Here is a 13,083-nt window from a genome sequence, read left to right on the forward strand (position 1 = left end):
ACGAATTAGACAAAAACAGAATAGAATCTAAAAACAAAGGTATAATAAAGAAATCTAGAAAAGACTTAAATACTGTCACATCAATATAAAAAGAAACTCAAAGATAACAACGCAATAATAACCAAAGCTGATAAGGGAAATACAACTGTTATAATAAACATAGACGACTATAACAAAAAGGTAGAAAACTTTATTGAAGACAATAATTACAGAGAACTCTCTAAAGATCCCACACTAGAATACAGTAAAGAAATTAATAGTACAATATCTAAATGTAAAACTTTAAGTAAAAGTGAAATGATACAACTAAAAATGATAAATCCAATAATACCAAAATTTAGAGGACAACCTTAAAACACATAAAACAAATGTACCAATACGTCCTGTTGTTCACTACAGGAATGCCCCAGCATACAATGTATGTAAGTACCTAAATAATAAACTAAAACATAAGATAAACTTTGAATCTGGATACAGTAGCAACAATACATATAAATTAATTGAAAAAATTAAGGATGAATTAATACCTGAAAATGCAATTTTCATCTCCTTTGATGTAATTAATATGTATTCAAATATTCCTACAAAAGATACCCTTAAAATCCTTCAAGAAACTTTAAACAAAAATAAACAGGTTTCAAAAAATGAGTTAAATGATCTTATGAAACTATCTAGAGTAGCAATCAATCAAAGCAATTTTGAATTCAATGGCAAATTTTTCAAACAATTAGAAGGATTGGCTATGGGTTCTCCACTTTCTGGTATTCTAGCAAACATATATATGCAGCATCTAGAATCATCAAAAATCATAAACGACAAAAATCTGTTTAAAAAAGATATAATCTATTGGTATAGATATGTCGATGATATATTATGCTTATACAACGGCAATAAAGACTCATATCAAGATTTTTTGAAATATTTAAATTCTATCTCCCAAACAATTAAATTTACGATGGAGACACAAGAAAAGAAGATAAATTTCTTAGACATAACAATTACTAAAGAAAACGATCGACATAATTTCAATATATATAGGAAACCTACCCAAACTGACCTAATCATTCCATTTGAGTCAAACCATCCTTGGCAACACAAAATTTCTACATTCAAATCAATGGTATTTAGACTACTTAACATACCAATGTCTCAAAGACAACTTTGAAATAGAAAAGAAAACTATAAAAAGAATTGCAGGAACAAATAGATACAAAGAAAAAATGATTGAAAAATTAATAAAAAATGAAAAAAACGAAAAGAATGAAAGTAGAAGAACAAGAAAACGTAAAGAAAGAATTTATATGTATTCCATTCAGCTCATCCTTAAACAAAACCTTAAGAAAGACATTACCGAACTCAAAATTTAAACTAAGTTTTAAAACAAGGAATAACGCTTTTAACATAATTCAAAAAAGAACAAATCCGAGACGCAACCCCCAAATGTACACCGTGTCCCAAAAAAAACTGAACAATTTTAAATTGTTATAAAATACGTCCAGGCGTACCTAGTCTACTTTGAAGGTGATCATATGATAACTGAGCTCATGAAGTTTTGTTCAATACAGTAGAACCCCTCATATCCGGCTACCACGGGACCAAGTCCCTGACCGGATAACAATTTGGCCGGATAAACCAACCTACTATGAAAATGACAATTCATACCTAATAATAATAGGTAATCAATATATGCAATCAAAAGTATCATTTAATTCTGTTCTGGGATCATTTTTAGAAAAATAAACATGTTTGTAAAAAGAAAAAAAAATATTTGTAGGTTAAAGTCATTAAGTAATGAATGTACAAATATTATGATTCCAGGTAACACAACCTAAAATGGAGGTAAAAATGACAATAAATTGTAATTAAAGATCATTATGACTTAAATGGTACATGCATTTCTACTCAACATTCTTAACCATTTTGTTAAATACAAAAATTAATGTACTCGTACTGTACTGTACTAACCCCACTTTGGAAATAGTCAACCAACTGATCAGAGGTTAGGCCTACTAGCTCAACTGAGTATAGTGACTCAGCAAATAAATGTATAAACAAACAGATAAATAATGAGAACAATTTATTTTATGACTTGAGCAGTCACAAAGACTAGTGCTTGCATCTAAACGTCTGTAAGCTGTGAGAAAAAAATTTTGATATTGGCTTCCTGGAAGGGGCCGGATAAACAGAGGACCGGTAAAACCAAGGCCGGATATGAGGGGTTCTACTGTATCAATTGTAATTATCAGCTGATTCATTGTTGTCGCTTGAAACTTGAAATTTAAAAACATTGCCCTGTCATTAAGCACCATGGACGCACGAGAGAAAGCGCAATGCGTTGAATGGTACATTCAAAGTAAGTCAGATTTTGCAGTGCAAAGAACATTTAGAAGACGCTATGGTCGACGTCCTCCATCACGGAACAGCATTCGAGCCTGGTATGACAAATTTATGTTAACTGGAAGCTTAATTACAATATTTAAAAGGTAAAGGTAGGCCGAAAATCCAAAATGAATTGATTGAAAACGTGCAACAATTATTTCTTCACGACCCTCGAAAGTCTGTTCGCTGTGCAGCATGTGAGTTAAATTTGTCAAAATTATCAGTTTATAAGATAGTAGTTTCCGATGTCCGAGAATTTAGGCAAATAATAAATGCAGCCTTTACTAACATTACTGACGAAATGCGGCATAGAGTGTGGGCTGAATCGGACAGCCGTATTGACTATATTTTTGTCAACAATGGCAACCATGTTGAAAATCATTAACACATATGATATCAAACAAAACTTAGGAATATTTGTGTCAGTTAAAATGTAATTAGTTTATCGTGTGATTGTTAATAAACTTTTTATAAGTAAATAAAATTGTTCAGTTTTTTTTGGGACACGGTGTATATAAGAAATCGGGAATTTACAAATTATCATGTAACAACTGTGAAAAGTATTATATTGGTCAAACAGGTCGAACATTCAAAGTCAGGTACAAAGAACATATACAGACAATAAGATCAAACAACATGACAACACAAAAATCCTCATACGCCGAACATATACTTCAGACCGACCATACATACTCAGAGATGAATAAAAATATGCACATTCTGGATGTTGAAAATAAAGGTGAAAAAATGAATGCAAAAGAAGACTTTTATATTTATACTCATCATATTAATTACAAAGACAATTTACTAAACTTGACACAAATTCAAAATCAAAACGTAATATTCAATGAAATTATAAATCTTAAAGAAAACACCTCCTTCCCTTAACATAAAAATTATCACCTGTTCTTTAACAAGAAATATCTAATAATGTTTGTAAATAAAAGAAACTAATAGGTTATATACTATACTGTGATCCATTAATGTCCGAAACATGTAAGTAATATAAAATAAAATGTTTTTAGGGTACTGTGGTATTTTGATTTACTTAGTAACATTTAAAGTAGCTCTCATTGATGTATACAATAACAAAAAAAATATATATATATGAATTTGAATGGATGGTGTTTTTGGCCTCTGGGGACATCAAAATGAAAAAGTAAATTGGTCCCGAGTCCAGGTCTTACCATGAGACCTACGGTAATAGCTCATTCCCTATATGGGAAATTCGCTAACAACACAATAATTATGACTCTCACACTGAAGCAAAGTCTCAGAAAGAGTTTGTTTCCAAATAAAACATAAATTAAAATTAAAATTTTTTTAAATAATTTATAAATTAATGTGAGCTATTGTATAGGCAATTGCTAACAATAAAAGGGTTGAATGATACAAAAAATTTAGGTAGGAAAAATAAGGTAATTAGTGATAGTAGTTATAATTATTATTTGTTCCCTGTGGTTTGTTATCATAACACAACCTTGGGGTTAACAACTGGTGATTGCAAACTCTACATTCTTACTTCTGTGTTAAGCTAGGCAATACTCAATCTTGATATATTTTAATGACTCGATTGCAGCTTACTAACATCATTTGCACTCCTTGTGAGTACCTATATATGCTAAAAATTTTACAATCTCGTAGGACATTTGCTTCATAAGTTTTGGATCTAAATTCCAAATGTTACAATCTTGTCACTATTTGGTGGTAAAATGTGTCTTGTAAAGCCTTGTAGTATTAAGCGGCCCACACACTAGCGCGCATGTGCCTTGCGTGGCTCGTGGTGAGGTGACTGCGAGCGGCTCGAGGCACATGTGCGATTCAATTGGTAACCACTCACTAAAGACACATGCGCACGCACCACCGTATTTGACGATGCAAATAGTGGGCTATAACAGCAAATTCAACAGTTATATTGAAATCCTTTGTATCGTTACTATGTTAATTTTTACTATTTTTTTTTCATTTTGCATTTTTTTAACAAGGACATTTTTTTATAGTTGCAAGCAAAGTCACTAAAGAATAAAATTTGTCTAAAAAAAAACAGAAGTGATTATACACTACCAATTAATTGGGTAGTTATTAGTTGTATGTATTATGGTTTTGGGTTTTTGGGAAATAAGTTATTAAAGAATATGAGAATGAGGGTTGTATTATTTAATATATGGGTATTAGGGTTGTTTCTAGAGTATAAGGGTTATAGACTTAGATTTAATTAGTATATTTGGTTCACATCGATATTAAGCTCTCAAAGAGTTAATTTCAGTCTTCACAAACTTATCATCACTGTCAGGAAACACCCCCTTGCATTTCGTTATCAATAGCTCCATCCTTTTCTCATTTATTTGTTTGAAAAGTTTACACTTCCCACGTCCAAAGAACACGTTTTTGATCTATAAAGCTCAATAAAGTCAGACCAAATCTTTCTTATGCCATTAAAGGACATCTTAACCGCACAACAAAGAAGTCAACTTAATGCAAAATGGTGTTTGCCGTTGGTGTTTAATAATAATAATAATAAGTCAATAATAACCAAACAACAAGGACAAATAAAATGCAACACGTGGGGCAGTTAATGTACACTGTGCCACGCAGGCGCAGACCTTGTAGTTCCCGATTTACAGTATATGCAGCTATGGTTTGTACTGCTAGTTCGCGAACATGTGCCTCGGTTTCCCACAGACTGGCGCGCATCATAACAAGCTCGCACACTTGTGACGATGCTCGAAGGTCCGGCGGCAGGCACCAGGCACCTCGCATGCGCGTCGTGAGCATGGGCACATTTACCCACACATTGAGGCGCATGCGCGTCGAGCTGTTCGCGCGTCACATGCGCGCGCACAAGCGCCCTAGTGTGTGGGTTGCTTTAGAAGTCTTATTATTTGTTTGAAGAAATTATTTCTGTTTCATTTTTGTACTAAAGGTATTCAAAAGGTAATTTTATACATAGACATCTACCTAATAATATTGCTTCATTATTAGAAAGGCATTGATTGTGATATTGTTACAAAAACATATTATTTCAAATTTGAATTAGTTTAATGCAGTATAACTAATTGACAAACAATATTAAATTGCATTACAAGTTCCAAAAGTGTCATTTCTGGCTAGACAGTGAAGCAGAACCGAACAAAGAAACGTCAAATCAAAAACAAAGGGAAAACTACCTATTCGGATTTCCCTCACTCTCTAGACGAGAGTGTGAACAAAAATAATTTTCTTTTACATCGTCTTTCATAATCTAATTGTTACTTTATATACTATATGAATGAAAAAATGTAACTCTCTTATATGATTAGTACAAGTGGTCAAACAAAAAGACAAGAAGCTTCCCCAGACGAGATGGCGCCAGTATTCAGCCGGAGTTGCAGGTAAGCAAAGTTAATCTATACTTTTTTTTCCTAATGAAAGATAGTTTTGGAGAGAAAATTACTTAATGGATTGTGCGAAAATTTCACCACAGGCCTTCAATAATTCTTTGTCATTTGTCCCATTTAAAACATTTTTGTATACAATGGAAAAGGAAATGAAATTGTACTCATTGACATTATTAAGACAATGTACCAACATCAGGAATGCTTTAATAAATGGGCCTGGTTCAGGGGAGCAAGAGATTTTAGGTTTTTTGGAGGCACAAGGAAGAGGAAATTCCGTGTGAGAAAGGTGGGAGGGAGTGAAATTATCTCTTAGGCCCCCCTAACATAGGCCTAATTAACACTAGGTCTCTTATATAAATTAAATTGATTTGATGTGTAATATACAAATTTAACAATCAACTAAAATCACAACAGGCAAATTCATACACTTAACTTTTTTTATTTTTTTTAAGAGGTTGGCGGCCTCTTTTAACCTTGCACGATCCCCAGCATATCAAAACAAATTGAGATGTTTCAAGCACTTTCCCTTAACTCTCATACAAAACGCCAGTGGTGTATAAAATAAAAACGAAATAAACGGTATCAGCATTCTGATACATATTTTCTCCCATAAGTTTGTCAACAACCTTTATCATGTGTAAGCGGTGAGAGTAAATATACGGAAATGGGATTAGTAAAATTTTGATCAGAATTTAAAGGACTATTACATACTAAATTTTTATCAAAATCGTTCGGGCCATTTTTGAGAAAATTCAATTTTTCCTGATTTTTATGGGTTTTTATGGGAAAATCCCCATTAAAAATCAAAATTTCAAAAAAATGAAAAAAACGCCTGGAGATACCATGGATTCGAACCTACATACAAAATTTCATCGAAATCGGACCACAGGTGTAGTCTCTAGCTCTGTACACATCCAGACACACACACACACAAACACAGACATCACTTCGAAAACCACTTTTTTGGGTCCAGGGGGACCCAAAACGAATGTATCCACTCAAAACTCAAACTCGAAAATTTTGACAAAACTAATACTATGGTATAGGGGGAGAAAGTAAAAAATGTAAAACTTAGGTATAAAAAGAGCATTAGAAAAATAATCAACCATCTACTGTTCTGTTACAGCTGCTATAAGTCTGGTTGCGGGTGGGGCATGGTTCGCGTGGCCTACTCCACTTCTTCCTCATCTGTTAGCTCCAGACTCCCCTGTTCCTATGACTCCAGATGAAGTCTCGTGGATGGTTTCCTGTGTGGAGGTTGGATGTCTTGTGGTCCCGTTCCCAGCTGTTTACATATCTGACAATTACGGACGCAAGTTCTGCATGTTGCTCAGCGTCCCTCTATACTTGTTCGCTGCTTTGCTCATCAACCATGTAAAAACCTTCGCTTCCTTGAGTTTCGCAAGGTTTCTGATAGGAGCTGGAATGTGCATACCGTACACAATCCTCCCTCTTTACCTTGGAGAAATCGCCAGCCCCGAAGTGAGAGGAGCCGTGACGAGTTTCTACCATATAGCTTGGAGCCTCGGTTGTTTAATACCGTATTGTATCGGACCTTATCTTTCGTTTGAAACTTACAACTATGCGATATTCTCTATAGGATTAGTGTTTTTAGCGTTCTTTATTTGGCAGCCGGAAAGTCCGTATTTTTATGCCTTGCAGAAAAACTCAGTTGAGTTGACTAATTCCTTGAAACGGCTGAGGGATTCACCTTCTGAAGATTCAATACAGATGGAAATCAAAGAGATTGAAATGGAAGTTATGATGAGTCAAGAGGAAAGAGGATCTTGGAGAGATGTGATTGCAACACCGGCAGACAGAAGAGCTCTTCTTCTCTTAATGGCTCTCGGAACGGTTTCGTTCTTGAGTGGTCAAAATGCGATACTGACCTATACTACAGAGACGACTTCCCTCTTACCTACCACCATCATATCTCCTGATATCATTACCATTATGGTCGGAGTTGTTATGGTCTTTGCTAGTGTACTTAGCCTGTTCTTCTCTGATATGTTTGGAAGAAGGTTTCTCATCTTATCATCATCCATCGGTTGTACAGTCTGTCTAGCTGCTACCTCAGTTTATTTCTTTCTCTACTTTAACTTGGAACGAGATGTTGCAGATTTTTCTTGGATCGCTCCATTGGCATTGTTAGGTTTTAACTTTTTTCTCACTTTTGGAATGCACCCAGTTTGTGTTACGTATTCTTCTGAACTTTTCCCTACAAATACTAGAGGAGTGGCCAATGGAATTTTAGGCATAAATATAACATGTTGTTCCTTTTTTGTTCTTAAAACTTATGAACCAATAACAAATTCTTTTGGGACTTACTTTGTTTATTTAATATACACTGCAGTGTGCCTTGCGGGCACAATTTTCTTTTATTTCATGATGCCTGAAACCAAAGGAAAAAGTTTTCTAGAAATAAAAGAGGATTTAATCAAATATTGTAATACTTCATAATTTCATACTTTGTATTAATAACATTTAGGTTAACAAAATTTCAGTGATAATTTATTATTGCCTGCTACTCAAAAGCAAATACTAATTAGAAAAAGAAATATTTGTAATCAACATTTTTGGATGAAATAAAATATTGATAAGGCCAATCAAAAAGCGTTATTATTGACCACAATTTGAATGAAATATTCACTCTAAGGTGCTTGTGATTGCCATTCAAAGCTAGCTTTGAAAAACTCAAGATGCTGTCATACTTTTAGATCCCCCAACTGCTGATAATAACTCAAGAGGTTTAAAGTAACTGAGCTAACAAATACCTTTTATCACTATCAACCTAAATGCCAGGCAGACTCACCAAGGGTCTGTGTCTACAGGTTTTTGCAGGCTCTTCAGGTTAGTGTACAGTCTGAGTGTTATTGTATTCATTTCTAAAAATAAAATAAAATAATCTTTGTATAAATAAGTAATGTCAATGCAGAACAATGAAAGTTAGGATATTATATTAATACCACTTAACCTCTCTTGTAAGGCCGCTCACTAATCTTAAAAAAATTAATCCATTTTACAGGGAGTTAGATTAATTTAAAACCATTCCAACCAACAACCAAGGGATATAGTTTGTTTTTATACAAGAAAGCCACATATCTTATATGTAAACCAATATAGGAAAGTTTTGGTAAGTGCTTACTTCTTACAATCATATTTAGTCGACCTTATTCTACATAGTTGAACTGTTTTGTTTTATCATCCTTTAAATAGGCCTATAACTTTTAGAACCATACATTGTGAAATTTCTAGTTCTTTACAATGCAGTTTTTGTTGCTCCTTATAATAATAATAATAATCTGTATTGTCATTCAGCAACATATATATATACAGTATGTTGCTGAATATATATATATTATATTACCCGTTTTTATTTAAAAGTCATTTCACAAAACTAGTTTATGCTGTAAATTTGTATTCCATGGCTAATTTTACAGCTTACAAGGGAGTGGGGTTTTTAATTTTATTTTCTTATAGCTTTGTCACAAAGATAGACATTGATCATAAAACAAAATCCTAAATTAATTTAGTTAAATAAATAACTCATGTGTTAATTCCAATTATTTTAAGTTCATCAATCATTTGGTTAATATTACTTGAGCTATTATTCATAGTTATTTTGGGAAGTGGGCCCTTTTTGTATTTAGTATTAAATTGTTGTTTGTTAAAGTGGTTAAATTTTTCTTAGCTCTAATTTAGTAAATACTATTCGGGGTGGTTTGGAAAGTAAAAGCTTTAGAAATGGAGATTAAAATGTTGTAATCTGAAATGAAACTTAAAACTGAATTATCAATCACCAAAGTGTTTGCATAATCTTCAACACAAGTAATTTCAATAAATTGAAGCTTCAAAATTGATGCTGTAAAATATACTGTATAAGAAAGTGATCAGATCATTTAGATAAAATTATTTAGGAATACTTAACAATTATTCTGGTGGCACTTTTCTTATTAATTGTTTCATGTTACTTACAAAATTAAGACATAGATAAAAAAAAACTCTGTTAGAGATTAATCATCCCTATATATCAGCTGAAGCTGAAAACAATCTTACAATATGCCAATGACTCATTTACCGTATATACTATTTTTTACGATCATTTAATTACAATCAAGTAAATGTATTACGCTACATTTTCAACTGTTATTGTTTCTTAGTAGGTATTTTGATTCTGTATAGGTGTTACATTTAACTAAAATACATTAGAGCGCCAACTATCTGAACCTCAAGTATCTAGTTTTCCAATTATCTCAATTACCCCAAGGAGAAAAATAAATCAAAATCGGCCAGAACAAAAAAAGTTTATTGCAGTAATCTGTTATGTATTTTGTGTACCGATTGTGTCCACCGTGTGGCAAGTCTGTAATAATAGTGTTGTATTGATTAGCAGGTAGTCTAGTGTGACTGTCTCCTGCCTTTTTTAAAATCCAATTATCTGGATTTTTGACTATCCAAATAGTTTTTGATCCCAATGGGAGTTTAACTTTTGAATCAGTTCTTTTATGGCCAGAGCATTATTTCAAGAGCCAGGTTAATGAAGCAAGAGGTTTCTCTGAGTATTGTAAATAGTAAATGATTGAACGTTTCCAGCCAGCCTTGGTGCTTTTGCGGCAGCTACTCTCTTCGGATGGGTCACTCCGATACTCCCTCACCTACTGGGGCCGGACAGCGAGATAAGGATGAGTCCACAGGAAGCATCATGGATGATATCAACCCCGGAATTTGCCAACATGATCACTCCCATCCCCTCCGGGCTGCTGATAGACCGCTTTGGAAGGAAGCCTCTCTTGCTGATATCTGCTCCATTATTTACCCTGGGCTGGGCTATCATCCTCTGCTGGAGAACCTATTCCTCCCTCCTCGTCGCAAGAACTATACAAGGAGCAGCAGTAGGGATTGTTTTCACTGCAGTACCTGTCTACTTGGGAGAAATCGCCAGTTTGGAAAACCGAGGGGCCATAACTAGTTTATTTTTTCTATTTTCCTGGAGTGGATATCTCTTTGAGTATTGTACCGGCCCCTTTATGTCATTCACCAACTTCACCTACTTGACTTTAGCAACTACAGTTGTATATTTCTTACTCATGTTGGTGCAACCGGAAAGTCCTTACTTTTGTCTGATGAAGGGAAATGAGACTGCAGCGTACAGATCATTAAGGTGGTTTAGAACAGGTTCTGAAGACTCGATTTGTCAAGAGTTAGATGAGATTAAACGGAGTGTAGAAGAAGACAAGATGAAGAAGACTAACTGGGGAGAAGTGGTAGCGACACAGACTGACAGAAAAGCTTTGTTCCTCATGCTGTTTGCTGGCTCGTTACGGATATTGTGTGGCATAATGCCGACTACATCGTATGCTACGAGAAACTTCATGACGACAGACGTTGCTATTGCTCCAAAATACATCACTATGGTTCTAGGCTTCGTTTTAGTTTTAGGTGCGATTGTCAGTTTTTTCACAATAGACATTTTGGGCAGAAGACCACTCATAATTTGTTCTTCTTTCGGAGCTTCCGTGTGTTTATTCATCGCAGGAGTGTACTACTACTTGCAGTCCAACACTGAAGTAGATGTTTCTGCCTACAGCTGGGTAGCCCCTGCAGCAACCCTTGTCTACGCGGGCATCGTAGTGGCCGGCATGTGTCCTGTCCATACAGCCTATACTTCGGAACTATTCAACTCCAACACTCGAGCCAATGCCTCCAGTATTGCTGCGGTTTTATCAACTTTTTTCACTCTAGTTACTTTAAAGTCCTACCAAAACTTTATAGATTGGTTTGGGGTGTATTTCAACTATTTGTTATTCAGTGTGATTTGCTTTTTTGGTGCCTTAATATCTTTTTTTGTGATGCCAGAAACAAAAAACAAGTCTTTTGAACAGATAAGAGATGACTTAAAAAAATAACCAAGACTTAAGATGTGTAAGCAAATGATTGGATAATTCACCAAGCTATTCAATAAAATTCGATGTATAGTATATTTAATTTAATTTATTACAAATATTTAATAAGCTGATTAGTTTTAATTTTACTTGTTTAGGTTTTCCTGGAATAGTGGCTCCCAAATACCACTGAATCAAATATGTATAAAATGGCATTTAATATTTTATCAACTGTACATTCAAATATGATTAACACGATTAAAATATAAATTTTAAGACAGATGTTTTTGTAATAGCTACTAGGATGGTTTAACAAAATCCTTTCCAAACAAATAATAATTTATAGATTATAAAAATTCCTGTTTATAAATACATTTTATGGTCTTTGGTTCTTCCTTTCTTAGTACATAGTTTATTTGACTAAGATATATTTACTAAAAATATTTAAAGAGAAAGAAAAACTTCTGCGGCAGCAAACCTGCAGATATGTAGTGAATTTCCATTTGCCTGATTGGATTTTTACTTTGTTTCATAATTTTCATTCATGTTGCTGTGCTAACTGCTATTACAATATTGACAATATTGTAATATATTTAAAGAACTTGAACGGATAGTGTGTTTTTGTCCTCTGTGGACATCATAATGAAAAAGTAAATCGGTCCCGGGTCCAGGTCTTACCATGAGACCTACAGTAATAGCTTATATCCTACATGGGAAATTCCCTGAAACCAGTGCTCGATTTGGGGGGGAACGCGGCGGAACGGAGTTCCGGTACCTCTGTTTCAGATAGATAAAAATGTTAGCATATTTAAACTATTATATTAAGTTTTATCTCGGGTCTCATTCCACAAGTCTTTTAGGTAATTTGGTTCCAAGAGAAACTTAATTACAGAACTTTGGGAATATAAATTATAAACTTAAGTACCACAGATTATTTTATTAAATGGACTTTTAAAGAACTGTACACAATAAATTAACATTATGCAATATATGAACAGTATAATTTGTTCTCGCCTCAAAACAGCTAATGTTTGACAAGACTTTTGAGCCTTAATGCAAAAAAGCTGCACAACACTGACATTATCAATAACATTCACCGCCATTCTCTCAAAAATCACCATTTAGAATTTTTAAATTGCTCTCGCTCTTTTCACTAGACAACTGCATAGATTATGTACAAAAAATGGTACTTTTATATTTGGATACCCCATTTTGTACAGCAAGTTCTAGAAGTTAATGAAAAATTGATGGTCTCCAATCATATCACATTAAAATTTGACTGTATAAACAACATGAAAACAACGGAACCGTACAAAAATGGAGTCCATAATATCAAAGAACTCAAAAACTACATAAAACAATGTGACTAGTAAAAACTGCACAACTAAAGGGGCCATAAGCAAACTGTGCAACATCAAGCTTTGCATGATCTAAAATGTCGAGTT

General features: G+C 33.8%; 2 protein-coding genes across 2 annotated transcripts; both read left to right on the forward strand.

Moving 5' to 3' along the window:
• Positions 1 to 3,913: 3,913 nt before the first annotated feature.
• On the forward strand, positions 3,914 to 8,337 carry LOC128992463 (facilitated trehalose transporter Tret1-like). The gene is made up of 3 exons (XM_054416047.1): positions 3,914 to 3,983; positions 5,679 to 5,750; positions 6,883 to 8,337. The coding sequence occupies exons 1-3, from the start codon at positions 3,944 to 3,946 to the stop codon at positions 8,214 to 8,216; spliced, it is 1,446 nt and encodes a 481-aa protein (XP_054272022.1). The 5' UTR covers positions 3,914 to 3,943; the 3' UTR covers positions 8,217 to 8,337.
• Positions 8,338 to 8,551: 214 nt separating this feature from the next.
• Positions 8,552 to 12,570, forward strand: LOC128993457 (facilitated trehalose transporter Tret1-like). The gene is made up of 2 exons (XM_054417364.1): positions 8,552 to 8,606; positions 10,350 to 12,570. The coding sequence occupies exons 1-2, from the start codon at positions 8,552 to 8,554 to the stop codon at positions 11,660 to 11,662; spliced, it is 1,368 nt and encodes a 455-aa protein (XP_054273339.1). The 3' UTR covers positions 11,663 to 12,570.
• The last annotated feature ends 513 nt before the right edge of the window (positions 12,571 to 13,083 follow it).

Source organism: Macrosteles quadrilineatus, unplaced genomic scaffold, assembly GCF_028750875.1.
Source record: "Macrosteles quadrilineatus isolate MER2022 unplaced genomic scaffold, UCM_ALF_1.0 Scaffold_4__1_contigs__length_99947679, whole genome shotgun sequence".
In the NCBI taxonomy this organism is placed as follows: domain Eukaryota; kingdom Metazoa; phylum Arthropoda; class Insecta; order Hemiptera; family Cicadellidae; genus Macrosteles; species Macrosteles quadrilineatus.

Excerpts from the sequence above, each read along its gene's own strand:
- LOC128992463 (XM_054416047.1), top strand. The coding sequence starts at position 3,944 with ATGACTCGATTGCAGCTTACTAACATCATTTGCACTCCTT. Across the intron at positions 3,984-5,678 it reads TAACATCATTTGCACTCCTT|TACAAGTGGTCAAACAAAAA; the intron begins GTGAGTACCTAT and ends TTATATGATTAG. Across the intron at positions 5,751-6,882 it reads GTATTCAGCCGGAGTTGCAG|CTGCTATAAGTCTGGTTGCG; the intron begins GTAAGCAAAGTT and ends GTTCTGTTACAG.
- LOC128993457 (XM_054417364.1), top strand. The coding sequence starts at position 8,552 with ATGCCAGGCAGACTCACCAAGGGTCTGTGTCTACAGGTTTTTGCAGGC. Across the intron at positions 8,607-10,349 it reads GGTTTTTGCAGGCTCTTCAG|CCAGCCTTGGTGCTTTTGCG; the intron begins GTTAGTGTACAG and ends GAACGTTTCCAG.